General features: G+C 39.1%; 1 protein-coding gene across 2 annotated transcripts in view; it reads right to left on the bottom strand.

Moving 5' to 3' along the window:
• Positions 1–2,602: 2,602 nt before the first annotated feature.
• Positions 2,603–27,926, bottom strand: part of rnf145a (ring finger protein 145a) — a 40,931-nt gene continuing 15,607 nt past the window's right edge. The window contains exons 5-11 of one of the 2 annotated variants that reach the window (XM_039774625.1): positions 25,673–25,908; positions 24,718–24,893; positions 24,002–24,142; positions 21,513–21,695; positions 17,373–17,520; positions 15,553–15,909; positions 2,603–3,218 (exon numbers count right to left, since the gene is read on the bottom strand). In XM_039774625.1, coding sequence (XP_039630559.1) covers positions 2,781–3,218; positions 15,553–15,909; positions 17,373–17,520; positions 21,513–21,695; positions 24,002–24,142; positions 24,718–24,893; positions 25,673–25,908 — 1,679 coding nt within the window. In that variant the 3' untranslated portion in view covers positions 2,603–2,780. The remainder of the gene's footprint in view (positions 3,219–15,552; positions 15,910–17,372; positions 17,521–21,512; positions 21,696–24,001; positions 24,143–24,717; positions 24,894–25,672; positions 25,909–27,926) is intronic. The other variant, XM_039774626.1, reaches the window with a different exon arrangement.

Genomic DNA, 27,926 nt, shown 5'->3' with positions numbered 1-27,926 from the left:
TTCTTGATCCGTTTGTAGCCTGCTAGGGTGTCAACTAACCCTTAGATATTACTTACTGCCTGGTCTACATATTAGGAAGCTTTCCAAAGCCCAAAGAATCCTTGTCAGACTGAAAATGTTCTTTGGCAAGCAAGAGGTCTTTGATGATCCACACATTCCAGAACCTGTAGTTTTAAGAGTGTAGGCCTGCACAAATAGAGCCAAGGCCCACCGTTCTCACCCAGCCTCTAAAATGTCCAGGCATGTAATTCAATCATCAATTTTTTGAACCCCAGCTCATTTGGTGCTTAGAACGAGCCAAGAAGCAGAGTAGCAGGACTACTGTATTCCTCCAGAACACCAAGTACTAGTTGAAGGGTAGGGAAGGCTGCAACTGCAGCAGAGACTCATTGGAACACTTGTGACGAGAAGATCCCAGTCAGCCTAGCAAGCTTGCCCACCCCATTCACATCAAATCAAAATTCTGAAGGTCCCTAATGTCTACTCTTCATAACACAACTTCATAATTATTTCCATGTCTCAAGGGTTCATTGCGTGAAGAAAACATTTCCACAAAATCTGCCCTTAAGATGTAGTGGCTGAATTTTAGGCCATGGAAGTGAAGTCCTATTAATGCCACAGCTGCAGAGCAGGATTAGTGGGACCAAACCAGTCTGATGTGGCGGTGGTAGGTTGACGTCCTGAGCCTCAGAAGTCTACAGGCCTGCTCCTGGTGGGCCCTGAGGTCTCACATTGATATTTATTTTCTTCGGGTCATCCTACCCACATCACAGGTCTGAGTGTGCACAGCATGTCCTTCAATACCCTGATTTTGCCTTCTGATTTACTCACTTTCTGAGCTCTCCCACAAAACGAGAGGAGCAATACTGGAAAAGCAGTGTTGCCTGTTAGATGTTCATGCTTTCCAACTGAACTATCCAGTGCCTCAGTAGACATTCGGGGCCTTCATGCAGAGGTCTTCTTCATGTAGTGCTTTAGGCCACCAGCTAGAGTTGCATCATCTTTAATAACTTTTTTTTTTTGGTCCACAAAATCATCAGAGAGTTATGGCCTGGGATTTAGGATTTAAAAAAAATAAATGAAAAACTCAAAGTCAGAACGATGGAAATTTGTAAAAATGGCTCTTCCAATAAAGAACATGCCAAGCAAGAGGAGCCCATTCAGTCCACCAGCTAGTAGCAAACTCGCACCCACATCCTTCTTAAAGGCCGTCAAGGTTTCTGCTTCGATAGTTTGTTTCAGATTCTAATGGCGAACTGAGAAGCTCATGGCAGGAGTGAGATGTAGAGAGAAAGCCATCATAGCTACGATTAGACAAGCAGAAAAACAGTTGGAACCCTCCAAATGTCAAAAATCACGTCAAACCTGACCAAAATACCTCACAGAGTTGTCCCCCAGCAGGGACCCCGAGTGACTGGAGAACATGGACCTGCTGGGTGGTGCTCAGGGCTCTTCTTGTGACTCCTTCAGTTGGCAAACGCGGTCTCATGTAGCAGCATTAGGGCCAAATGCCACTAAAGATCTACAGTGAAGTTAAACAGAGAAGAGGAGAGTTAGACAAAAATGTGAGCAAAGATACAGCAGGAAACGAGACCACCAGCTCCATACGTTTCAAGACAACTGCGAAAACAGACGAGCCACCAACTGGCACAGTTTGTAGTAGTTTATTTTAAACATTCAGTTTGTAAAATAAAAACTAAAAAGTCAGTTAAATAGTTCACTAAATTAACTCTGAATTACTTGAGCATTCAAATACATGAAATGTCTTACACTGAAAAAGGTGTGTGGGCTGCAGGGTGACGGGTAGGTGGGACACTCACAGAGAGAGGGATGGGAGTGCACTTGGGTGGGGGGTGGCATTGGGGCGACACACCTGCTCCCAGGCAGACCCACGCGGGTGACAGGCCTGCTCTGACGGCTGAGCGGTGAGGACACCAGCGCCCGTGGGGCTCGTGTCTGTCTGTGTCTGTGTGTGTGCACAAACTGAGGTTCGTCGGCTGATTGCATCTGTACGTGGCTGGGGCTTCAGTAACGTTAAACGTGTTCACAAAATGTGCCCGTTGCAGCAGGAAATGCTTTAATAAAAGACATCTATACATTTTTTTTATCTTTTTTTTTTTAAAAAAAGTTCACAAGTTCCGCTCATCCTCGAGCAGATGTGTGCAAAAGCTACGTAAAACACTATAAAATGAAACTGCATTTGCTGTGTTCAGTCATACGGAAATGTATTCATTCTCACAAATGCAATTAATGTCAAATAATACTGCTGAAATTCAAAAGATTTCATTTGTTGCGCCCATCTCTAATCCATGGCAAAAGCTCATCCCACTTCTTCCCTCGAGGGGGCACTAAAGTGTTCATTTGAGCTTTTTGTCCATTTCATTCTGCTGGATTGGCTCGCAACTCCAATTTAAAAATTAAAAAACAAAAAAAAAACATTTTCTACATATGTATATATTTATAACTTTAGCTATTTTTTTTCCTTTTTCTTTTTCTCCCACAAATACACCAAAAATACTTGGTGCCTGGCAAGACAACTTTGGAGCATTACTATAAATTACATTAGTGCAAATGCAATGGCAAAAATACCAGTATTAAAAAAAAAAAAAGCGGAGAGCTCCTACAAGACAGTGGCAGCGTGCTAACCCTAAGCGTGCTTAAAGCCGTGAGCAACACAAAAGTTTCTTGCTCCTAAAAGTCATGGCGCTCATTGGAAGAAAAACCACAGGCTCTCCAGAAAAGTGTTATTTACACAGAGGGAGTACCGAAGCAAGTGCAGTTCAATGAGCGTCAAGCCCTTTGCCCGTCTCCTCCGCTGACGTGACTGGCACATTGTCAAGCTGCTCAGGACAGTCCTCATGCCTGCTGTCTCCGTTCTTACATTCCGGGACAAGCCGGCTGTCTGAGGGACATGCAGACGAAAGAGATCCAGCCTCTGGTGTGCAGGTGTCCTGACAAGTCACATCCATGTCCTCCGGGGGTACAGGCTCCTCTGCAGGAGCCTCGGTGGCACAGGGTGGACCTGGGTTCTCCACCTCCTCATTCGCTGGCTGATGTACCACAGGTTCTGGTGGAGGTGAGGGGGCAGGGGATGGGGTAGACTGGCTTTTCAGTTGCCCATGACAAAAAGGGCAAGTCTCCTGGACATACAGCCATTTCTTAAGACATCCAGCATGAAAGAAGTGACTGCAAGGGGTGATGACCGCATTCTGCATGTCCTGAAACAACAGAAAAAACAAAAAAGGACTCCATTAGCCGGGAAAGAAAACAAAAAACGGAAACATTCACACAGCAAAAGCATCACAAAGAAATGCACTCGACGGGCTAACGCGAGTCAGCGAAACAGTCTGAAGCAGGCAAGACTAACAAAGAATCGACTCTGTAACGCAAACGCTTGCATAAGAGTGTACAGCATGGCGGGGAGAAATTACTGCAAATCCAGAGGTTTAAAAATAAAACAATAAACTCTACTTGATATGTACGATTACCGTAATATTCTTAACTGATGATTATTGCCCTTGATATTATATAATAACAATAACATGAAATACACACAGGGCGGAATGGTGGCTCAACAGAACTGACTTCTGCTGGGCAGGGGATCACTTCATGAAATTATTAACTACAGTATTCGAAAAACATTTAAAATAACAAGGTATCTAATTTTTAAAAATAAAGAAACAGCACACGGGGCACAGTGAAGTTGCTGCTGTCTCACAATATGGAGACTGGGGTTTGCATCCCATGTGTATCCTGCGTTTGTTTTGCCAGTTATCCCCGTGTATGTATGGATTTACTGCAGGTGCTTTGGTTCTGTTCTACAGAAAGACATGCAGGACGGGTGAACTGAAAACCCTAAATCTGTGTGGTTGGGGGTTCACCCTGCAATGGACTGGTGCTCTGTCCAGGGTTTGATCCTCCTGCCTTACAGCCCAAAAACTGTTGCCATTGCATCCTGCTTCTCTGTGCCATTAACCTGAACAAGTGACTTAAGAAGAAAGATGGATGGATAAAAGGACATTTGTAAAAATAAAAAAAAAAAACCACACTAAACTGATTACTTACTTGAAACCATTATGAAATAAAACCAAAGTATAACACAAACATTACTTTTTTCCCCTCCCACCAAAACAAATTAATTTTGGAAAACCTGCTATCACCACTATGCAAAAATGAAGAATGGGGGTAAATGCTAAATATGGAAATGTAAAGACAATATAATAGTTCTGTTAGGCAGATACAGTGGGTACGGAAAGTATTCAGACCCCCTTCAATTTTTCACTCTTTGTTTTATTGCAGCCATTTGCTAAAATCATTTAAATTAATTTTTTTCCTCATTAATGTACACACAGCACCCCATATTGACAGACAAAAAAAAGAATTTTTGAAATTGTTGCAGATTTATTAAAACAGAAAAACTGAAATATCACATGGTCCTAAGTATTCAGACCCTTTGCTGTGACACTCATATACTGTATTTAACTCAGGTGCTTTCCATTTCTTCTGATCATCCTTGAGATCACCTTCATTTGAGTCCAGCTGTGTTTGATTATACTGATTGGACTTGATTAGGAAAGCCACACACCTGTCTATATAAGACCTTACAGCTCACAATGCATGTCAGAGCAAATGAGAATCATGAGGTCAAAGGAACTGCCTGAAGAGCTCAGAGACAGAATTGTGGCAAGGCACAGATCTGGCCAAGGTTACAAAAAAATTTCTGCTGCACTTAAGGTTCCCAAGAGAACAGTGGCCTCATAATCCTTAAATGGAAGACGTTTGGGATGACCAGAACCCTTCCTAGAGCTGGCCATCCGGCCAAGCTGAGCTACCGGGGGAGAAGAGCCTTGGTGAGAGAGGTAAAGAAGAACCCAAAGATCACTTTGGCTGAGCTCCAGAGATGCAGTCAGGAGATGGGAGAAAGTTGTAGAAAGTCAACCATCACTGCAGCCCTCCAACAGTCAGGGCTTTATGGCAGAGTGGCCTGTCGGAAGCCTCTCCTCAGTGCAAGACACATGACAGCCCGCATGGAGTTTGCTAAAAGACACCTGAAGGACTCTGAGATGGTGAGAAATAAAGGCGCTTTTCCACTGCATAGTATGGCACGACACGGTTCAGTTCAGCTCACTTTTGGGGGGGTTTTCCACTGGGAACAGTACCTGGTACCTGGTCCTTTTTTTAGTACCACCTCAGCGGAGGTTCCAAGCGCGCCGAACCATTACCAAAACGTGACGTGTAAACTCTGCTGGTCACTGATTGGCCGGAGAAAATCATCATTACTGCGTCACTGAACTTGCGACACGAGACACAACAGACCCGCTAGATTTTTAGCACAGCCAGCGAAGGTTTGGACGCACCATTTTGTTTTAACCAAAAATGGCTGTTTCGTGGTCTATTGAGGAAGTACAGACGTTCCTCTCGTTGGTAGGCGAGGAGCAGATCCAACGACAGCTGGATGGGGCGACGCGGAATGAAATAGTTTTTCAGGAGATCGCTAAGCTCTTGGGCGCACATGGCTACCATCGGACTTACAAACAGTGTAGGGACAAGTTAAAAAAAATGAAGAGCGAGCAGTAGAGGCGGCGCAACTATACACGTGAATAATCCCGCCCACTCTAAAGCGGTACTAAACTGCAGTCGAAACGCAAAACCGAGCCGAACTGAGCCGAACCAAGGTGAGCTATACTGAACCGTGCTGTGCCGTACTATGCAGTGGAAAAGCGCCATTTGATTCTCTGGTCTGATGAGACCAAGATAGAACTTTTTGGCCTTAATTCTAAGCGGTATGTGTGGAGACAACCAGGCACTGCTCATCACTTGTCCAATATAGTCCCCACAGTGAAGCATGGCGGTGGTAGCATCATGCTGTGGGGGTGTTTTTCAGCTGCAGGGACAGGACGACTGGTTGCAATTGAGGGAAAGGTGAATGCGGCCAAGTACAGGGATATCCTGGACAAAAACCTTCTCCAGAGTGCTATGGACCTCAGACTGGGCCGAAGGTTTACCTTCCAACAAGACAATGACCCTAAGCACACAACTAAAATAATGAAGGAGTGGCTTCACAACAACTCTGTGACTGTTCTTGAATGGCCCAGCCAGAGCCCTGACTTAAACCCAATTGAGCATCTCTGGAGAGACCTAAAAATGGCTGTCCACCAACGTTTACCATCCAACCTGACAGAACTGGAGAGGATCTGCAAGGAGGAATGGCAGAGGATCCCCAAATCCAGGTGTGAAAAACTTGTTGCATCTTTCCCAAGTAGACTCATGGCTGTATTAGCTCAAAAGGGTGCTTCTACTAAATACTGAGCAAAGGGTCTGAATACTTAGGACCATGTGATATTTCAGTTTTTCTTTTTTAATAAATCTGCAACAATTTCAAAAATTATTTTTTTTGTCTGTCAATATGGGGTGCTGTGTGTACATTAATGAGGACAAAAATGAATTTAAATGATTTTAGCAAATGGCTGCAATATAACAAAGAGTGAAAAATTGAAGGGGGTCTGAATACTTTCCGTACCCACTGTATGTAAAAGCATTACGTTTAATATTATATAGCAAGCAAGCTAAAGAGGTATGTAGATGGTGACATAGTTATAAGCCGCTGTCCCTTGTGCAATTTAGTGTATATAATAAAGTAGAATACAAATACGGCACCAGTAAAATAGATGGACAAAAAAAAAAGAACATCACCATCTAAATACAATATCAAGATATTCTTATAAGTGACATTTTTCTGCTTCATTTTAGTTCTCTCCCTTATTTGCGTATTTACTCTTCAATAGCTGTATTCGCTGTTTTTATTTGTTTCTCATCAGCAATAACATACAAATGACAAAGGAGGCAGCAGTTCTCCATCTACAGTGGCATGCAAAAGTTTGGGCACCCTTGCTTCAAATGTCTGTTACTGCGAATAGTTAAGTGAGCAGAAGATGAACTGATCATCAGAAGGCATCAAGTTAAAGATGACACGTTTCTTTAATGTTTTAAGCAAGGTTACAGTTTTATTTCCATCATCGACAGGTACAAAATACCAAAAAAAATGGAAGCAAAAGTTTGGGCACCCAACATGGCCAGTACTTAGTAACACCACCTTTAGTCAGTCACAGCAACGCTTTTTGCGGCCAGCTAGGAATCTTTCTATTGTTAATTATGATATTTGTGCACAATCATCCTTGCAAAAGGCTTCTAATTCTGCAAGATTCTTGGCCGTCTTGCATGCATTGCTCTTTTAAAATCTATACACAGATTTTCAATGATGTTTAGGACAGGGCACTGTGATGGCCATGACAACAGCATCATTTTAAGTTGTGTTTCGGATCAACATCTTGTTGTAGGACCTCTTTTGAACTTTTTTTTATTTTTTTTTATTTTTAGACAGATGGTCTGATGTTTGCTTCCAGAATTTGCTGGTATTTATTTGAATCCTTTCTTCTCTTTACCTATGACATGTACCCTGTGCCACTGGCTGCAACACAAGCCCAAAGCATGATCAACCGACCCCTACGCTTAACAGTTAGAGAGGTGCGGTTTTCCTGGGATTCAGCAATCTTTTATTTCCTCCAAATAATATTTTTGCACGTTGTGTCCAAAAAGTTCTATTCTGAATTCATCAGTCCACAGGACTCGTTTCCTAGATGCATCAGGCTTGTTTAGATATTCATTTTCAAACTTCAGGCATTGAACTTTGTGTCTAGGATGCAGGAAAGGTTTTCTTTTGCTGACTGTACCATGAAGGTCCTATTTGCATAGTAGAACGGTGCACCGCCAGTCCAGAGTCTAATAAATCTTCTTGAAGGTTTTTTTATTTGCCTTTCTTGCAATCCATTGAGCAGTTCTTTCAAAAAGTTTTCTTGGTCTTCCAGATTTGACCTCCACCATTCCTGCTAACTTTTTAACAACTACGAACTGAGGAAATGGCTACCTGAAAATGCTTTACTGTCTTCTTGGAGCCTTCTCCTGCTTTGTATCAATTATTTCATTTTTCAGAGTGTTAGGCAGCTGCTTAGTGGAGCCCACTAGTGCTGATTGTTGGGACAAGGTTCAAGGAGTCGAGACTTTTTACAGTTTTGCCATTTGCAAAATCGATTACTCTGAACAAGCCATTGTCCTAATGTGCTAATTAAGGTCTGGGACTTTGGTAAACATTGAAACCTCAGCTATATTGAGGTGCCCAAACGTTTACTTGGTGCTACTTTCCTTAACTGTACAATTGTACAAAACAAAAACAATATGCTAATAATGTGTACATTTCTGAAAAGAAATGCGTTGTCTTTAACTTTCTGCCTTTTGGTGATCAGTTCATCTTCTACTCACTAAACTATTCACAGTAACGGATATGCTAAGCACAGGTGCCCTAACTTTTGCATGCCACTGTAGCTTGTTTCCATTTACACCTGTGTGTATTCATCGTGTGCCAAGTGGTGTAATAAAATGGAAACCGAAAAGAAAAAAAGCAAAGAGTTGAAAATTACTCATATGTTTTAGGATTCAAATCAATTTGGAGGATATCTTTAGAAAGGGGAAAAAAAAATCAACAATATAAGAATGCCCCGAGATGGCAGAGTTAAAACACTAACAAGCTATAAAATGACCCAAGACCTGTTATTGGCAAGGACTGTTTAATAATTAAGCAACTGGGTTGGAACAAAAACCTGCGCCCACAGTGGCCCTTCAGGACAGACGTTGCTCACCTCTGTTCTTGATAAGCACGAACATTTTATTAGAATTGTGGCCTGTAATTACGACAAGGCTTGTTTAGCATGGGTACATAGTTTAACAAAGTACGTTTTCGGGGAATTTAAGTATTTTTATGGTCACTGAACAATAAGCCTACAAAATGTCATCTTGTTAATAAAAAATGAACAGGTAGCATCTGTGGTCTGCAATTTAATTGTAAAAATATCACTTTAATGCAAAACATAAACCTTCTATAGGAAGGTCCAGATCTAATTATGCAATTTTCATTACGCTATAACTTAAGTTTATTACATAGAAATCACCCAAAAAATCCTGGACCACCAAGAAGTGTGCAAACTGACAACATGAAGAATCGTCTTTGCGCCGAACTGGAATCATCCCCGCTTAAATCAAAGTCATCCCGACCATCTGGATCTGCATAATTAGATCTGGACCACCCTGTACACGGCTAGTTATGCAGAAGTGTAGTGTTAGAAAAAACATTAAAGGATAAAGAAAACAAATCCAAATCAGTACAAGAATCGACTAATTCTAGTAATATAAGATCAGTGATTAATGTCAGCCCTGAAAATACCTGATCGGAGCAGTCCTAATTTGCATGCATCTCCTTTTCAGCATGAATTCCTCATCAATACAGTAAACGGTTATGCTTAAGCATGTTTCTAAAGTTCTGCACAACCACAAACCAGTGGTGGTTATAAAAAGCACCACTTGCTTCAGATCCCTTTCAGTTTCTGTTCAACATCTGGGATAAAGCAGGTAATGCAAGTGAAGAAAAGAATTGTGGGCGGGGATGGCGTTTCTCTTACCCTGGGTGCTCAATCATTGTTTGAAACCTTTGCTGCAAAGTCTTAAATCAGAGCCTTGTCTTTCGATAAATAAAAGCCTACCTGATAGACATGCATGAACAAGTAATTAATGGTTATCGGTGTCATTGACCTAACGTTACTGGGACCTGGAGCCCTTTACTTAGCTTTCATTCGCATAATGGATGAGACAGTTGAATTTTAGATGGCTGTATAAATGTTTGAGTGCAGTTTTCACAGCATGCATTTGTCATCAACATTATCGGCATTGAAAACAATAGTAACAGTCATAACTTTCCCTTCCATACACACACACACACACTAGCTATGTCACCAGTCAATGACTGGTAATGGAATACATTTTAAAATATTTGCTAGGTCTTGTCCTTTATAAATCTTCAGCACCTTTCCTCAGTATCCTTGTGTATGTAAAACGCTCTTGACTGGCACTCCCCCTTCTCCAACATTCCCAAAAAGCTTCCTATGCCATTACTCTCCATGGGTCTCACACATACACCTCCTCTTTCAATCATGTCACCAAAGCCAGATCATACCAAATCCACACTAACCAATTAGATTGCTCAGAAGAACTGGACACACACACAAACATTAGCATTTTATTATATAGTAGACTAGGAGGCTTTGCCCTCGCTTGCTTCGTTTGTCAACCACCTGCCCTGCACTTTGCGCCAGCCACTTTGCATCTCTGCAGCTCGCGTATGAGGATTTCATTTTCACGAAACAAATCTTAATTTTCATGGATACGCCTCTTCACTGGGAAGAAACAGACGATCTAGAAGTCTCCGACTTAAAGTTTAAATCCGAACAATATATTCAATCACTTTTTGCTGCTCTGATATTTCACCGAGTAATAATTTCCATTTGTTTGTGCTAATGCAATCTTTACTATCATTTTTTTGAGACTTTCGAATTTTAGTACTTTCAGTAGGCTGACCCGCCTTTTAAGGCGACCGACTTTTAAGTTGACCACTTCTTAAGGCAATTCAATATGTAGGTCAATTTGATATTTTATACAAACTCATTAATTTGGTTATATTGCATTTGAGCGGTATTAGTTTAATACTTGTAGTTTGTTATTTTTGTGATGAAATTTAAACTTTTTTTCTATATTGAGGTCGCCCTTTTGAACCCCCCGATATTTACTACGCAGTGAGGCATTTGTACTCCATCAACATTAATTATTTCCAGAGACATAATTTTGTCTATTTTTCCAGCAAATCGCGCACAAAAGCAAGGGAACGATGGGAGCACCAGAACTCTGCTCACATCATGTTGCTTCGTACTGCAAGCTGCAAGTAGTAAGTCTGTGATAAGTGGAATACGCTACGCTTTCCACTCACGGACGGAAGGACAATCCGACTGCTTTTATATAGTAAGAAAGAAGAAGAAGATATCAGTCTGGAGTAGAAAATCATCTTTTACCTGGAAAAACGAAACTACAAATCCCATCGTGCATTGCAAAATGGACGGAGTGTGTGTGAAACTCGACGGAAGGACAATCCCAACCGCTTTTATATAAAAGGATTACAGTGGGATGCAAAAGTTTGGGCAACCTTGTTAATAGTCATTATTTTCCTGTATAAATCGTTGGTTGTTACAATAAAAAATGTCAGTTAAATATATCATATAGGAGACACACACAGTGATATTTGAGAAGTGAAATGAAGTTTATTGGATTTACAGAAAGTGTGCAATAATTGTTCAAACAAAATCAGGCAGGTGCATAAATTTGGGCACCGTTGTCATTTTAATGATTCCAAAACTTTTAGAACTAATTATTGGAACTCAAATTGGCTTGGTAAGCTCAGTGACCCCTGACCTACATACACAGGTGAATCCTATAATGAGAAAGAGTATTTAAGGGGTCAATTGTAAGTTTCCCTCCTCCGTTAATTTTCTCTGAAGAGTAGCAACATGGGGGTCACAAAACAACTCTCAAATGACCTGAAGACAAAGATTGTTCACCATCATGGTTTAGGGGAAGGATACAGAAAGCTGTCCCAGAGATTTAAGCTGTCTGTTTCCACAGTTAGGAACATATTGAGGAAATGGAAGACCACAGGCTCAGTTTAAGTTAAGGCTCGAAGTGGCAGACCAAGAAAGATTTCGGATAGACAGAAGCGAAATGGTGAGAACAGTCAGAGTCAACCCACAGCCCAGCACCAAAGACCTACAACATCATCTTGCAGCAGAAGGAGTCACTGTGCATCGTTCAACCATTCGGCGCACTTTACACAAGGAGATGCTGTATGCGAGAGTGATGCAGAGGAAGCCTTTTCTCTGCCCACAGCACAAACAGAGCCGCTTGAGGTATGCTCAAGCACATTTGGACAAGCCAGCTTCATTTTGGAATAAGGTGCTGTGGACTGATGAAACTAAAATTGAGTTATTTGGGCATAACAAGGGGCGTTATGCATGGAGGGAAAAGAACACAGCATTCCAAGAAAAACACCTGCTACCTACAGTAAAATATGGTGGTGGTTCCATCATGCTGTGGGGTTGTGTGGCCAGTGCAGGGACTGGGAATCTTGTCAAAGTTGAGGGACGCATGGATTCCACTCAGTATCAGCAGATTCTGGAGACCAATGTCCAGGAATCAGTGACAAAGCTGAAGCTGCGTCGGGGCTGGATCTTTCAACAAGACAACGACTGCTCAAAATCCACTAAGACATTCATGCAGAGGAACAAGTACAACGTTCTGGAATGGCCATCTCAGTCCCCAGACCTGAATATAATTGAAAATCTGTGGTGTGAGTTAAAGAGAGCTGTCCATGCTCGGAAGCCATCAAACCTGAATGAACTAGAGATGTTTTGTAAAGAGGAATGATCCAAAATACCTTCAACCACAATCCAGACTCTCATTGGAACCTACAGGAAGCATTTAGAGGCTGTAATTTCTGCAAAAGGCGGATCTACTAAATATTGATTTCATTTCTTTTTTGTGGTGCCCAAATTTATGCACCTGCCTGATTTTGTTTGAACAATTATTGCACACTTTCTGTAAATCCAATAAACTTCATTTCACTTCTCAAATATCACTGTGTGTGTCTCCTATATGATATATTTAACTGACATTTTTTATCCTAACAACCAACAATTTATACGGGAAAATAATGACTATTAACAAGGTTGCCCAAACTTTTGCATCCCACTGTATCCCTAACCTGCTATGCATGTGTATTGCACCAGCATTTTTTAATTCTTTACGACGTTCTACTTTGTGATCTACTCTTTGTCTTTTATTTCCAACCCAAGGCATGGTTAAATCTCTTGGCAGAAAGTCTCGTCTCACAGGGCATGAAAGCATCTCGCTAAAAAAGTCACGTCTCATCCCAGGCTAAAAAATCTCTAGTCCCATGATTTTTTTTATTATAATAGAGAGATATATACATACAAAACACACACATTCACACTGAAACTAAAATGTATCAAAAAAGTCTACTGGTGAAAGCAGCATTGCACAGTTACTGCATAGCAGCATTTAAAAAGATGACAAAATGCTCCAGGAGACCACCAAACTAAAAGTAAAAAGTCTGTATGCAAACATGAATTGATAAGCCAGTATAAGACTTGCACACAAATACTGAATAAAGCCACATAGTGCGATGCCCAACCAGACTTCCTGAGCCTCCAGATACAAACTGTGACTGAGATTATGTTAGACGTGTCTCATCGCTAATTGCGAAGTGGTGCAGCAGTGGTATGACATTTTAACACACTCCATTATTCATTATATTATCATTTAGACATCAGCTTTAATAGTTTCATTTTTTTTAAATCTGCTTTGTGCCTAAAATTACGGCTGGGCAATAAGTAGGGTAAAGAAACCCAAAATTGTAGTTAGTAGAAGATAGTTTTTTGCAAATATACAATATATATCCCAAATAACTTACAACTTGGCAAGTTGTATCTGGGTTTGACAGCCATTACAATCCCATTGTTTCTACATGCAGATAGGGAACCACATCTTCAGCTATCAGGTACAGAAGAGCAGTGGTAACGTCTTTTCATTAGCTGGGGTCTGAGAAAGGTGGTGTTGGAGGACAGACCAGCCTACAAAGTTTGATGCATTCTGTATGGTGCACAGGGATGCACTTTGATGTGATTAAACATATTAGTCATTTTGTCAGGTCTTTTTGCCTTGGAGCCCCTGCAGATTTTGTTTTGTTCTCAAGCCTTTTTTTCTCAGCAACTAGAGTTTTTTTTTTTTTTTTTTTCCCTCCTGGCCAATTGACCTTACTTTTTTGCTTTGTTTACTTACTCTATAATATCATTGCCTAATCTTGTTTATGTTTTGTATATTAAGTTCCTTTTTAGTTTTTCTTGTAAAGCACTTTGAGCTACATTTTTTGTATGAAAATGTACTATATAAATAAATGTTGTCAGTTTTGGCAGGTTTTTTTTTTTGAGCAGCTTACACAAAAAAAAAACTCTTTTTGGTCTACATCTTAACTATTAAAGCCAAACCACTTCTATATTGACGACTGCAAATTTATTTTAGGAAAAAAAATACAAGGCATGAGTTTTCCCCTCTCTCTGCGAATTCTGTGCAAATGTTTTCCTTAACACAACTTGGTCACTTGAGCAGGTAAGCTCCCCACAAAAAGAAAAAAAAGATAACTGAGAGCACAACAATCACCATAAGCTGCATGTAACACAATTTAATGTTTTCTAAAAAAAATAAATACATTTGCAAATGTATTCAAAGAACCAGCAGGTCATGCCAAAAATGTAGAATATATTAATTATCATTCACACACATTCTCAGCAGGGCACAGACAATTCTGCATTGTCTTTAATGGTGTTTTAGTTCAGTATAAGATGACTCAAACTTTTTTTTTTTTAAAGTCACATTTTTAGTTCAAGAGTTTAAAATGCTACACCAATGCAAGGTTTTCTTAAAAAAAAAACCTTTTGAATAGCTTGTAACCTATTTTCAGTTAAGCCTTTTGAATATTGTGCCTTGAAATTTGCATTGTTTTAAAATAGCAATTGTTAAGTATCTAGTATTGTTCATTATAATTTAGTTTGAATGGAAGACCGAATAGAACAGACTCATTTTAAAAAGGAATACCATTATCTACTCTATATAAAATCCTAAACCTAAAAGTGCAACTGTGACTTTAAGTCAAATTTTTTGTCACCCTTTAAATCGGGCTTATTTTAAAACCTACATATACATGTATGGAATCATTCTTTTCAAAATTTATCGAACTTTAATGTGATGTTGTTAGATTTTCAGATTCTTACTTGAATTATTAAATTCTAAACTAAAACATATCAAGAACTCACCTCTCGCGAGACAGGACTTTGTGCCAAGAGATTTAACCACGCCTGGGCCGGATATAAAACACAAAGAGTAGGACAGCTGCTGTACAGGCGTTTTTAAATGTTCAAAGCGCTGCACGAGATGCAGATCACGCGGCACGGCAACAACAGCAAGCCAGCAGCTGATCAAGCAAAGAGGAGGTAAAAAAAAAACAACTATTTGTTTCCCATTGTATCACCATTTAAGTGGGGGTTTCGGAGGAGCGACTGTGTCTCCTTAGGGTGCGTTCAGGCCCCCTTCTCACACCGCAAGTGGCAGAGACACGAAGTAGCTGGTGAGCGAAGCGAGCACAGGGGAACCCCCTAGTAAAGCGTAAACTTTAAGACTGTGCCCAAGCTATACAAGCTATTAAAGTAAGAACCATTTTGCATAGCCTGAAATGCTCATAAATCTATATTTTTTCATGAAGTCTTTTTTTTTTAATAAACATCACAGATATATAAATACTATACATTATATAGGTGTATATATGTCTACTACTCACATACAGGCACACATGACTGAAGACTGGGCATTACTGCTAAACAGATGCTTGCCCATATCACTCTCTTATGTATTTACTTTGAACTACCATAGTCACTTCTTTGCTCCCACATTAAAATTAATTTAAAAAATGGAATATGGCTCCAATCAAACTGAAAACTTTGGCTTTAGGATTGTTAAGACATTAACACTCCATACCACATCATCCCTTACCTGGTAGCAAATGGCACAGATGTCATTGTGTTTCTCCAGTTGAGCGCTGGTGGCTGTTGGCAGCGATTTGATTTTATTAACAGCATCGCGTCGCAACAGGAAGCTCTTCCAGCCTAGCTGAGCCCGTAGCCACACGTTGTAGTAAGAGTGGATGAAGATGATTGTCGAGCCCATTACAGTCCATTCACCAAAGATAGTCTCTGACACACCATAAGCAACCACACATAATGCCACCAGAAACTCCAGAAGTCGATAGGTACCGTTGACATAGTAGATAACATCATCCATGTTCTCCACTGGCTCTTTGCGGAACTCCTCCACCATAAACAGCACATAGATAAAAAGAGTACCAAGCACCTAATACAGAAATAAGCACATTAAAAATCCAAGGAAAAACCGCATTGCAGTCAAAAATTCACAGCAGATTTGTTTTAATATATATAGTAGCATGCAAAAGTATTGAAAGCCATCATAATTTTCTGCATGACAAAAGATTTGTCCACATATTTATCCATTCAGTATTTTTAATATGACCTCTTATGCTGTAGCAATACATTTCCAAAGTCAAAATAAATCATTTTCTGTACATATAATCCTGAAGAAGAAAAACTCCAAACTTTTGCCGAAGTATTTAAACCTCTGTGCTTTGGAAACTCAAGGTTTACACAAATGACCAAAGAATCACAAATGACACAAAGGTGATAATTAATGAAGTAATAATTAAGTACTACTTGCGAGTCCTTGACAGTATATTTCTGTGGATATAAAAAGCGTCCTTTGTAAGGGCTGTAGTCTTTGCTGGACAATCACTGCAAAATTAAAACAAATGAGCATTCTGCCGATATGAAGTAATAAAGTAAATATAAAGTAATTGAAATTTTTAAAGTAGGGAATGGCTACAACAAATATCAAAGAGTTGGAAAATCCTGTTAAGCATTGTTGCATCCATCAGCAGAAAGGAGAAGGTTCATCACAACACCCAGACTCTTACTAGAACAGGTCGACCCTCAAAACTAAACATCAGAGCAAGATGTCAACTGGTGAAAAAGGCGACTAAAAATCTAACCGTCAGTCTCGGAGGTCTGCATTGCTCTTCGGCTGGAACTGGAGTTTAGGTGCAACAGTCTAAAATGGTCTCTATAAAACAAGCCTCTATGGAATGGACACAAATATTGCACGCTGCTGCAGGAGAACTTGCTCCAGTGTGCTACATCCCTACGGCTCAGGAGAAGATTCATTTTTCATGACAATGACCCTAAGCATTAGGCCAAAACAACACAGGAAAGATGAATATCTTGCTAACTCAAATCTTGCTAAGTCAAACCCCTCATCTTAACCCTGTTGGGAATCGGTGGCACTATTTGAAAACAACTGTCCAGAGGTGCCACCCTACCAACTGAGAAGACCTCTGAAGTCTGCCAAGCAGAACAGAGAAGAATCATTCTTGAACAATGTACATAACTGAGACATACATACTCCAAAACAATTAAGGTGGTTATTGCAACAAGAGAGTTCTAGACAAAGTATTAATGTGTTAATACATAGGCAAACTTTGTAGTTTTTTTGTTCTTCAGTTAAATGATGACAGAAAATGCTTTATTTTGACTTTGGAAATGTATTGTTACAACATAAGAGTTCACATTAAAAATACTGAATGGATAAATGTGTACAAATCTTTCGTCATGCAGAAAATTATGATGGCTTTTAAGAATATTGGATACTTTTGCGTGCCACTGTATTTATTTAACGTGAGGAAAAAAAAGTTCAATGTCCAGGTCATAACAGTTGAGGTAAGTATCAGTAATGAATGAGGCCATTACCTGTAGTGATGTGAGAATGCTGCTGGAGATTATGATGAGGAGCCAGAAATCCATGTGAAAAAACTGGCAAATCATATAGGCCATGTAGGATGGGAACACCAGCAGGAAAAGGCAGAGGCTCACAGCCCGAAAATGTTTCCACCAACTCCTAGACAAACAGAGTACATAGGTAAATACCAACAGGTCCCAACGATACAGTGCAAGTGTAGGTAAGTGGTCAACAGAAGAGCTTTACAATAAAAAACCTAACAAAGACAAAAAGCACTGCATGTGGTGCTATCTAAGGCCAGGTTTATACTTCACACAACTCGACGCATGCTCCAGCGGACACTCCTGCTATGCAAACGTTTTACTGTTTATACTTGCGCGCGTACTTTACGGAAATCTAGAGGAATCCAGCAGGTGGCAGTGAAAGATATCATCACGGTGAGAACAAGTTTGGCTTCGCTGCGTTGTGAATTGCCTGGAACACCCATTAAATTCTGATGACACCTTACTTCAATATAGCTGAAAAGGATGTTTAATGATTAAATCCATCAATCCAGGGATGTGTCCATTCCGGCAAGCATTAGGCACAAGGCTGAAACAATTCCTGGACAGGCATCAGCTCATCACAAGGTGAATACAAGCACTCACATACACTAGTGTCATGTTAGTGTCGCCAAATCTGCATATCTTTAGAAGGAAACTGGAGCACAGTGTGGAAACCCAGCAGGAAAACATGTAAACTCCAGGTAGAGAATACCAGCTACATGACTCCCTGCGAGACAGCAGTGCTACCGTTCTGCCACCGTGTCCCCCCCATTGCCACGCTTCTTTGACTCAGCAGCAGCTTTAAAACTTACAAACATTCTAAGCAATCAGTCCGTTTATAATGCCAACTATAATAGCGAGGATAATGTAAATAGTAAAGTGGAAAACTTTAATTCTAAAGTAAGAACTGCTGTTGACATAGTTGGACCTGAAAAGACAGTTAAAAAATCTTCTAGTATTGTTATTCCATGGAAGACCCAAAGAGTGTCTGATTTAAAAAGAACATGTCGTAGAGCTGAGCGTAAATGGAGGAAAACTAAACTAACTATCCATTATGAGATATTGAAGGCTAAAATAACAGAATACAATAACACAGTCCGCCTTGAGAGGCACTGCTATTTCTCTAATATTATAAATAACAATGCTAGTAATCCCAGAGTCTTATTTTCAACAATTGATCATCTGTTAAACCCAGGTAACACAAAGGAATGCCCCCAGAATACTTCCAGTGAAACCTGTGAGAACATTGCTGTATTTTTCAATCAAAAAATTAATGATATTAGAGATAACATAGTATATCTCCCCAACACTGCAGAACCTCCAAAGCCCGGTACTCCATTATAAACAAATTAAATGCTTTCACCAGGATAGATTTACCTGAATTACATAGTATAATCTCTCAACTGAAACCCTCCACCTGCGTCCTTGACCCAATACCAACCAGGTTTTTCAAAGAAATATCAGACGTGCTAATTGACAATATTCTGGACATAGTTAATTAGTCGTTAGATACGGGGGTCTTTCCAGACTGTCTTAAGACTGCTGTAGTTAAACCCCTGCTCAAGAAAAATAATCTTGACCCTCTGCCTTTGAAAATTTTAGACCCATCTCTAACCTGCCCTTCTTAAGTAAAATTCTAGAGAAGGCAGTCATTTGCAGTTAAATGACCACCTCAATAATAATATGCAATTCTTGATACATTTCAGTCAGGCTTCAGAACAAATCACAGTACAGAAACTGCACTCGTTAAAGTAGTAAATGACTTGCGGGTAAATGCAGACAGAGGCCATTTATCTGTTCTCATCCTCTTAGATCTGAGTGCTGCATTTGACACCATTGATCATAATATTCTTAGAAATCGCCTTAGTCAATGGGTGGGCCTCTCTGGCAGTGTCTTAAATTGGTTTGAATCCTACCTGGCAGGAGAAAATTCTTTGTGAGTTGTGGTAATCAAATCTCAAAGACACATGATATCCGATATGGTGTTCCACAAGGCTCTATCCTGGGTCCGCTGCTCTTCTCAATCTACATGCTTCCGTTAGGTCAGATTATCTCAGGTTACAACGTGAGCTACCACAGCTATGCTGATGACACACAGCTGTACTTATCAATAGCACCTGATGACTCCGACTCTTTCGATACACTAACACAATGTCTTACTGGTATTTCTGAATGGATGAATAGTAATTTTCTCAAACTAAATAAAGAGAAAACTGAAATTTTAGTAATTGGCAATAATGGATTCAATGAGGTTATCAGAAATAAACTTGATGCACTAGGATTAAAAGTTAAGACGGAAGTAAAAATTTAGGGTAACCGTTGACTGTAATCTGAATTTTAAATCGCATATTCATCAGACCACTAGGACAGCATTTTTTCACTTAAGAAACATAGCAAAAGTTAGACCTCTTATATCATTGAAAGATGCTGAGAAATTAATTCACGCTTTTGTTTTCAGTAGACTAGATTACTGTAACGCACTCCTCTCAGGACTACCCACAAAAGACATAAATCATTTGCAACGAGTGCAGAATGCAGCTGCTAGAATCCTAACTGGGAAAAGAAAATCCGAACACATTTCTCCAGTTTTGATGTCACTACACTGGTTACCTGTGTCATTCAGGATTGACTTTAAAATACTGCTTATGGTTTATAAAGCCTTAAATAATCTCGCCCATCTTATATATCGGAATGCCTGACACCTTATATTCCAAATCGTAACCTTAGATCTTCAAATGAGTGTCTCCTTAGAATTCCAAAAGCTAAACTTAAAAGAAGTGGTGAGGCGCCTTCTGCTGTTATGCACCTAAAATCTGGAATAGCCTGCCAATAGGAATTCGCCAGGCAAATACAGTAGAGCACTTTAAAACACTGCTGAAAACACATTACTTTAACATGGCCTTTTTATAACTTCACTTTAACTTAATACTGATACTCTGTATGTTCAATTCTTCATAATAACTATTCATAGTGGCTCTAAAATCCATACTGACCCCAACTCTCTCTTCTGTTTCTTTTTCCGTTTCTTTGTGGTGGCGGCCTGCGCCACCACCACCTACTCAAAGCATCATGATGCACCAACATTGATGGACTGAAAGCCAGAAGTCTACGTGACCATCATCATCAGGTCCTTCCATGAAAACCCTAAATACAAAGAGGACTGTTTGACTTATGTTAGGTAGATTGCCCAGAGGGGACTGGGCGGTCTCTTGGTCTGGAACCCCTACAGATTTTATTTTTTTCTCCAGCCTTTGGAGTTTTTTTGTTTTTCTGTCCACCCTGGCCATCGGACCTTACTTATTCTATGTTAATTAATGTTGACTTATGTTTATTTTTTATTGTGTCTTCTATTTTTCTATTCATTTTGTAAAGCACTTTGAGCTACATTTTTTTGTATGAATATGTGCTATATAAATAAATGTTGATTGATTGATTGATGTGTGTAATTAACAGTGTTCATTATTAAAACGAAATTAACAATTTATCTGTAAAATGTAACATACATACTTTATTGCATTTCATCATGAAAGTGATATCAAGTATAAATCTTAGGATTCTAAATGTGCAGAGAGTTGGAATATCATACATTTAATGTGTTCTATGTGTCGATCTATTGCTGTCAGGTCAGGAGGAAGCCCCAGAAAAAAAAAAAAAAAGACGGCACAGAAGACGGTATGCGAGACTTTTAAAATGTATCGTGTCATTACAATTGGGAATATGCGACGTTTGAATATAAAAGCACCACAAATGCATCTATATGTTGGCATTTTGCTTCACTACATCGAACTATTCATCAAATATCGAAGTGCGCACATCAATCTCGTAGGATTCGCATGTAGATAGTAACCAGAGACTCTGACGTCACACTCCAACTTTTATCACACTGCGCCCCTCAACTTTTTGCTGGTACTGCAACTCGCGTACGCATTGCGTTAATTTGAGGACCTGCTCAAAAGGCACGTCAAATGAACACTGGGAACGCATGGCAGCCATGATGCGTGTGCGTACGCATTCTGAGCGTGAAGTATAAACGAGTGATAAGTCTGCACATGCATGCATAAATTGATCAAATAAAAAAGGGCTCTAAAAAGACAAAAAAGAACTTGCTTGTCTCGAGATGCTCCTAGGGCAAGAACAATTGGGTCTGCAATCTCCAGCATAGATTGTAAAATTGATGCCACAACAATGAAGAGAATGATACTGAGGAGGAAGGCGCGGTGGATAACCTGCAGCTCAATCAGACCTGTCTGAACAGCCAAAACCAGGAGTGTGATGCCTTCAGTCATACCTCTGTGAAAAAAGTGAAGATAGTAATAAAAACAGGAAAAACAAACTCAAATATTATTTCCAAGACTTGTTACATAAAGGGAATAGAAACATAAAATGTCCAGGAAAAACAGTGATAGTTTACTCAGGTCTCAATCTACAAGTCAGATATCGAGTCAAATGCATGACTCTTCAGTAATGAAGTGGGAGGAGAGGCAGATCTTCAATTCAAAAGCTCAATCCCATGTGAACAAACACACTTCCTATTCATGTAATAACTCGGATGTTTGTATTTACAATGTATTATGTGAAAAATGCATGCAAGTACTCCTTACTGTACATCTGATTGCAAACTGTGACTTTGCACATGCCTAACAGAGTAAGTACTATAGAGTATACACTGTAGATGTTCACAGGGTAAATCAGTCCTTACGAGCATCTATTTTTGTTACAGTTTTTATGAATGCATACAAGTGACCTGAGAGCTTCAACAAAAGAAGAATCAGTTTAATGTATCCACATTACTACTTATCAATGGATATTATGGATTTGGTGCAGAGCTGAAGAAAAATCATTTGTTTTAATAGAGTAACTTTGTCCTAAGAGGGGATTTTGGTTTTTTTTTTAAAACAGAGAGACCAAGATATCCCATTAAAACAAACCAAACAGAGATTTGGACGTGAAACATAACTTTGTACAAATAAATAAAATACAACAACATGGAACAGAATACTTACTATATATTGTCAGATAATGCACATTACATATAAAAATTAAATCAACATTAGGACATTATATCAATAATTGACAAGAATGTTAACAGTTTAATAAAAATCCACAGGCTTATCTTAAGTAAAACATATTTAGAAGATTGTCCCAGCTGTTGTTAAAAGAATATTTGGACCAGTTGACCTTTCTCTTTAGCAACTCGAACCTGTGACCTGATGACAATAACTGAATGTACTGGTGGAGTTCTATCTGGGAATACACTCGTCTTTCTACAGCACTGGCTTGTTAAACTGGTCTTTTAAATTTCACTCTTAGAATGTTATTTTACTGATCCGTTTCACCAATTGATTTATGCCATTATTGTTACTAACATTTTCAACCCAAGACAACAGAATGAAAGTTAAAACAGACTCAGTACAAGATTAATTAAAAAAAAAAAAAAAAACAATGTGGAGATTCAAGCTAAAAAGACAGCTTCTGTATTTGAATTAGAAGTCAGTTATCAGTTATAAATATTTTGGGGTCATCTGGTGTTTAAAATGGTTTCTTTGGCACAAATTGTGTTTCTTCACAAACCTAACCTAGTCATCTTTAACATTCCTCTTTCAGAATCACAGAAGCAAAGTGAAGCAGCGTCTTATTTTGTACAAATGTTCAAATTAGCTGGGCCGTTACTGCTCCTCTGTTTTTTGTTGTACAAAATGTCAATACATTTTCTTCATAGAAGAACAAATCTGGGACTGGTGCTATTTTTTCCCCCCAAAAGACAGGTATGCTTTATTTAGCACTTGCTTCTCTCTTTTTGGCAATCCTACAGTCTCACAAGCATTACTCATTACAATTTCTGAGTTGCAAGCTATGCAGAATAATGGACACCAGCTCAATTTTGTGTTTTTCTTCTCATTTACAGCAAAATATATCAGAATTAACTAGTCTTTTACATATTCTATAGTTGAGGTATATTTGTACTTTAGCAGATTAACTTTTTTAGGAAAAGTAAGAAAAAAAATCTGTAGATTTAAACTACATTTTTAATGCAGACAAAGTAATTAAAGCATCTGTCATAATGGAGCATGCTTTCAGATACAATGCTTGTGCCAAGACTGTTATCAGTTGCAAATATTTTGGGGTAATCTGGTGTTTAAAATGATGGTTTCTTTTACACAAATTGTTTCTTCTTAAGTGACTTATTATTTCTTTGGACTTTGTGATGTTAGGTTGTAGACCTTTCAGTTATCCAATATTAAATCCAGCTATTTCTTTAAGGATAGTGAGGGATTTACTTAAAGAACATGCTACAATGGTGTTGGATCAGAAAAGCACTTATTTTCTGACTTACTGTAAATAAACATCTATTTACATAAATACCTATTTTGACAAGTTCAAATCCCAATAAAATGAGCAAGACCCTTCAAAGGTGACCTTTACTCAGCTCTCTTCAACAAACCTGCTGGCTTCATATATCATATTACAAAGCTTCTACCTAATTTTCATATTAGAGATAGTTATTGCAACCAGGAGTGAAAAGTTTAATTTAGGTCCCACAACCCAAAAACAAAGAAGCTAAAGTTTTGCTACAAAGATCAAGACCACTTGCTTACCGGTGCATTGCGTTGTCATTCATGAAGGCTCGATAGCCTTGAAGGTAAAACTTGCAAAGGGTCAGGACTCCAAGGGCCACAAAGGACACTGTAAACACTAGCCCCAGAAGAGAATATGGGGTGCTGCAACACTCTGCAATGCTACAAGCAAAGTATACCCAAACAAATCATCAGGGAAAACTGGTGGTTACAGAGTTATTATTTAAAAAAAAAAAAAAAAAAAAAGCACTACATAGACATCTGGATACTCAAGGGAACTTAAGAAGAGCACAAAGTAGCTGAGCATATGCAAGTGAAAATATGTAAACTCAATCACTATAAAAAAAAAAATAAAAAAATGTGGCACCAACACCTCTGATTGGTTAATATCAAACTTCCTGATGCAAGTAACTACCCTTCCATTTATAATACCCACTTTTTCCTGGTCAGGTCCACAAGAAATCAGCACCTAGCCTAGCACCAAGAATGCCTTCAATACAATTCCATTCCATTGAAGACAATGCTCAAAGAAAATTGTGGGATCATCAAAACTAATTCTATATCTTTGTGCTCAAGAAAAAAAATGGATTGTGAATCTGCAGGCACAGAGAACAGAAGGCAGTGTGGTATCCTGAACCACCACACTCTTCAACCTTTACTCCTAACTCCCTTTAAATTAGCTTTTTGAATGATAAAAGTAACACAAAAAAGGCAGAAACTGCATTTAGACTACATACCTTGTAAGGAAAAGGAAGAGTAGCCTCTCACGGGAAGTGGGCTGGTCTCGAGTGCTGAAGTAAGAGTAAATCTGCAGTGCAAACAGGACTAACCAGAACACCATAAATAAGACAGGAACTACTAGCTGATTCCAGAGAGACATGCCTAGTGCCAGCAGACCATAGACTTCTACTACCTGGTAGAAAAGCAAAAAAATAAAATAAATAAAGACTCTGACAAAAAAAACTACCTTTCAACATGCAAAACACACTAAAATTTCTTTTTAATAAGGCTTACATAAAACTGTATTGTAACATTCAAATCATACATCAACCACTAAGTCTTGCCCAAGATGGTCATGTTAACTGCTTTAAAGATTGTATTGAATTTGAAGAAGGCCTTCAGAGAATAAACCAGTTTGCCACCTTTAACAAAGGAACTTTGTTACGGGCAAACTTTTGGACTGTCAAAGCTCTAACAAGGCATATACCAAAAACATGCTAAAAATTACACAGTAATAATTGTTTTTAATAGCTGCTGTTTTTATTGTTCTTGCGTTGACTGAAAACAGTGTCATTTACAGTATATCACTACAGCTTTGCATTTTACTCTGATTACGTGGTAAGACTATCTCATAAGTAACAGAAAGAAAAATACCAAATTGAAAACCCTGAAAAAACCATTTGCATGCTTGCATTAATGAATCAAAAGTGTTGGTGTTTTGTTCATTAAATTGTCAAAAATTTCAAAATGAAATTTTAAAACATTAATCACCCTTCTTAAAACGTGCCATGCTGCTAACAAAGCCAATTCTTTCCATTCTCTGCTAGTGTCTTTATAAGACACCTCATGAATTGTTGGCTACTTCCGTGCTAAATATTATTCTAGACTGAATTGTGCCACCCTTCTGGTCCTAAAAATATCAAACGTGCCTGAATAAACGGTGCATATACCAAGGCTAATGAATCAACTTACCTGGACCAACTCTCTATAAGCAGTTTTAGCAAGATTATAGGGCACAAGCAGATTGGAAGCAAGGAAGTAGAGTACTTCAAGGCCAGTAAAGATCATCGCAAAACGGTTGATGAAAACAATGGTTTCTAGAGGGACCAGGCAAAGACGTGCCACAAGGGGGAGGAGATGGGCAGAGAACAGCCAAATCTGCTTGGTCTGCATGACACAAGAGCAAAGGGTGCAGACTACCAATTGACCTGAAATAAAATCAGAAACAAAACCAAAGATTTATGAATATTTTATAAAAAGGAACTCAAGTAAATCTCGCAATCATTTCAGTGTTATTTTCAGAGATCAGCTGTGGGAAACTACAAGTAATACATGGCACTGGACAAGGTGTGTGTTTATTTTAAGGTGTGTTTTGTAGGTGTGTACTGATTGCAAATACTGCTATGTACATGTATAAGTTTACCTTTGCAAAGTATTTTTAACTAATGAGCACTTTATATAAATACAAATACATACAATGATTGTTGCCCAAACAATAAAGGAGCTTTTATTTCAGTATTAATGCATTTTGAACTAATTAAGTAGCAAGTAGAGCGTAATAATTACAATTTAACATTGATAACTGTGTCTTAGAAAAATTATACAGTAGAACTTTGGTTTGCGAGCATAATATCAAAGCAATTTTTCCCATAAGAAATAATGGAAACTCAGATGATTTGTTCCACAACCCAAAACTATTCATATAAAAATGGTTAATACAAAATATAAAAGTACAAATACATAAACGAAATGAACCTGCACTTTACCTCTGAAAAGAATCATGGCTGGTGTGAGTGAGTTTCTAAACTCTTGAGATTCCACCCAATGGGACGACAGGCGGAAGAGCGTCCTGAAGCAACCGCAGGCTCCAAACGCTGTAGCAGCTCACCGTAAAAGCGAATCCGAAAAGATTGTGGACATGCTGTAAGCGCCTGCTGTTGATGGGTAATACAGGAACATTATAAATGCGCAGGGCACAGCATTACTTGGCCCCGACCCTGCCTGATTGCTGTGTCTGTGTATAGTTAAGAGGCAGATCCCGCTACAATAAATAACCATGCTGTTCCTGTTTCAAGCTGAATAAAGATGGTGTCACTAAAGTACTGAGACTCAGCTTTGTGTTTTGGGGGGCAAGACCGGGACTCACACGTTACAACACACACACGTGGTCACCATGCTATAGTAAACAGTTTATGCTCATACGGATGCTGACTATATGAGTGAGGCAAGCCGACTGAGACGGAGAATGGGAGACGATTACCCACAATCTCGCATCGAAAGAGAGAAGAACCATCAGCTCAGCTGTGATCACGTGGCGCTTTGCAGACAAAGTGTACAAGTACTACTCGTACTGCAAGACATCGCTCGTTTATCAACTCAAAATTTATTAAAAATTTTAGCTCATCTTGCAAAACACTCACAAACCAAGTTACTCGCAATCCAAGGTTCCACTGTACTTCACAATGTCAAACTAGAAGTTTGAGATATTAACTTATGTATATCTGTAAGACAGACAGACACTAATTAGGCCAGAAAATTCCACAACATGTATCAACTATAATAATCAATCTTTAGTAAAAATGCAACTGTCCATTTTCTGCACTTGATCTTTCCTGGTTAGCATCACAGCTTACTTCGACTATATTAAGCACATTACAAAAAAATTATTTTTTCTCCATTAAGAACAGGGGTGTCCAACGCTGATCCTGGCAGGTCACAATGGCTGCAGGTTTTCATTCAAACCATTTTCTTAAATATAAGCCAGTTTTAGTTACTAATTGCCTTTTTTTTTGCCTTAATTTTAATCAACTTGCCACTTAACACTGCAACCTCTTAACTGCTTTTTTTCCTTGATTAGCAGGCAAACAATAATGAAATGCACAATGAGTCAACACATGGCCAGCTAACCACTGTCCGTCACACACAATCTAAAACTAAATAAATAAAGGTGAAGGCCTCAGTAATGTTTATGTGCCCAGGGGCCTCATGTATAAACAGTGCATATGCCCATTTCGAGATGTGTAAAAACTAAACTTGGCATAAAGCCATATTTTCACGGCAGCTTCACACCATGCACACACATTTTTTCTGTTTGGTTTTGCAAACAGGCAGCACCCAGCGTCAAACTGTTTCTGTGTCGTTTCCCTTCACATTGCGATTGCAATGGCACCAGACAAGTTATAAAGCATTTCCACTTGATTAATGTGCTGTTCCATAGTCCACAGAA

The sequence above is a fragment of the Polypterus senegalus genome, chromosome 13, assembly GCF_016835505.1.
Source record: "Polypterus senegalus isolate Bchr_013 chromosome 13, ASM1683550v1, whole genome shotgun sequence".
NCBI lineage: Eukaryota > Metazoa > Chordata > Cladistia > Polypteriformes > Polypteridae > Polypterus > Polypterus senegalus.
The sequence above is the reverse complement of the archived record's forward strand: the minus strand, read 5'-3'. Positions and strand labels throughout refer to the sequence as shown.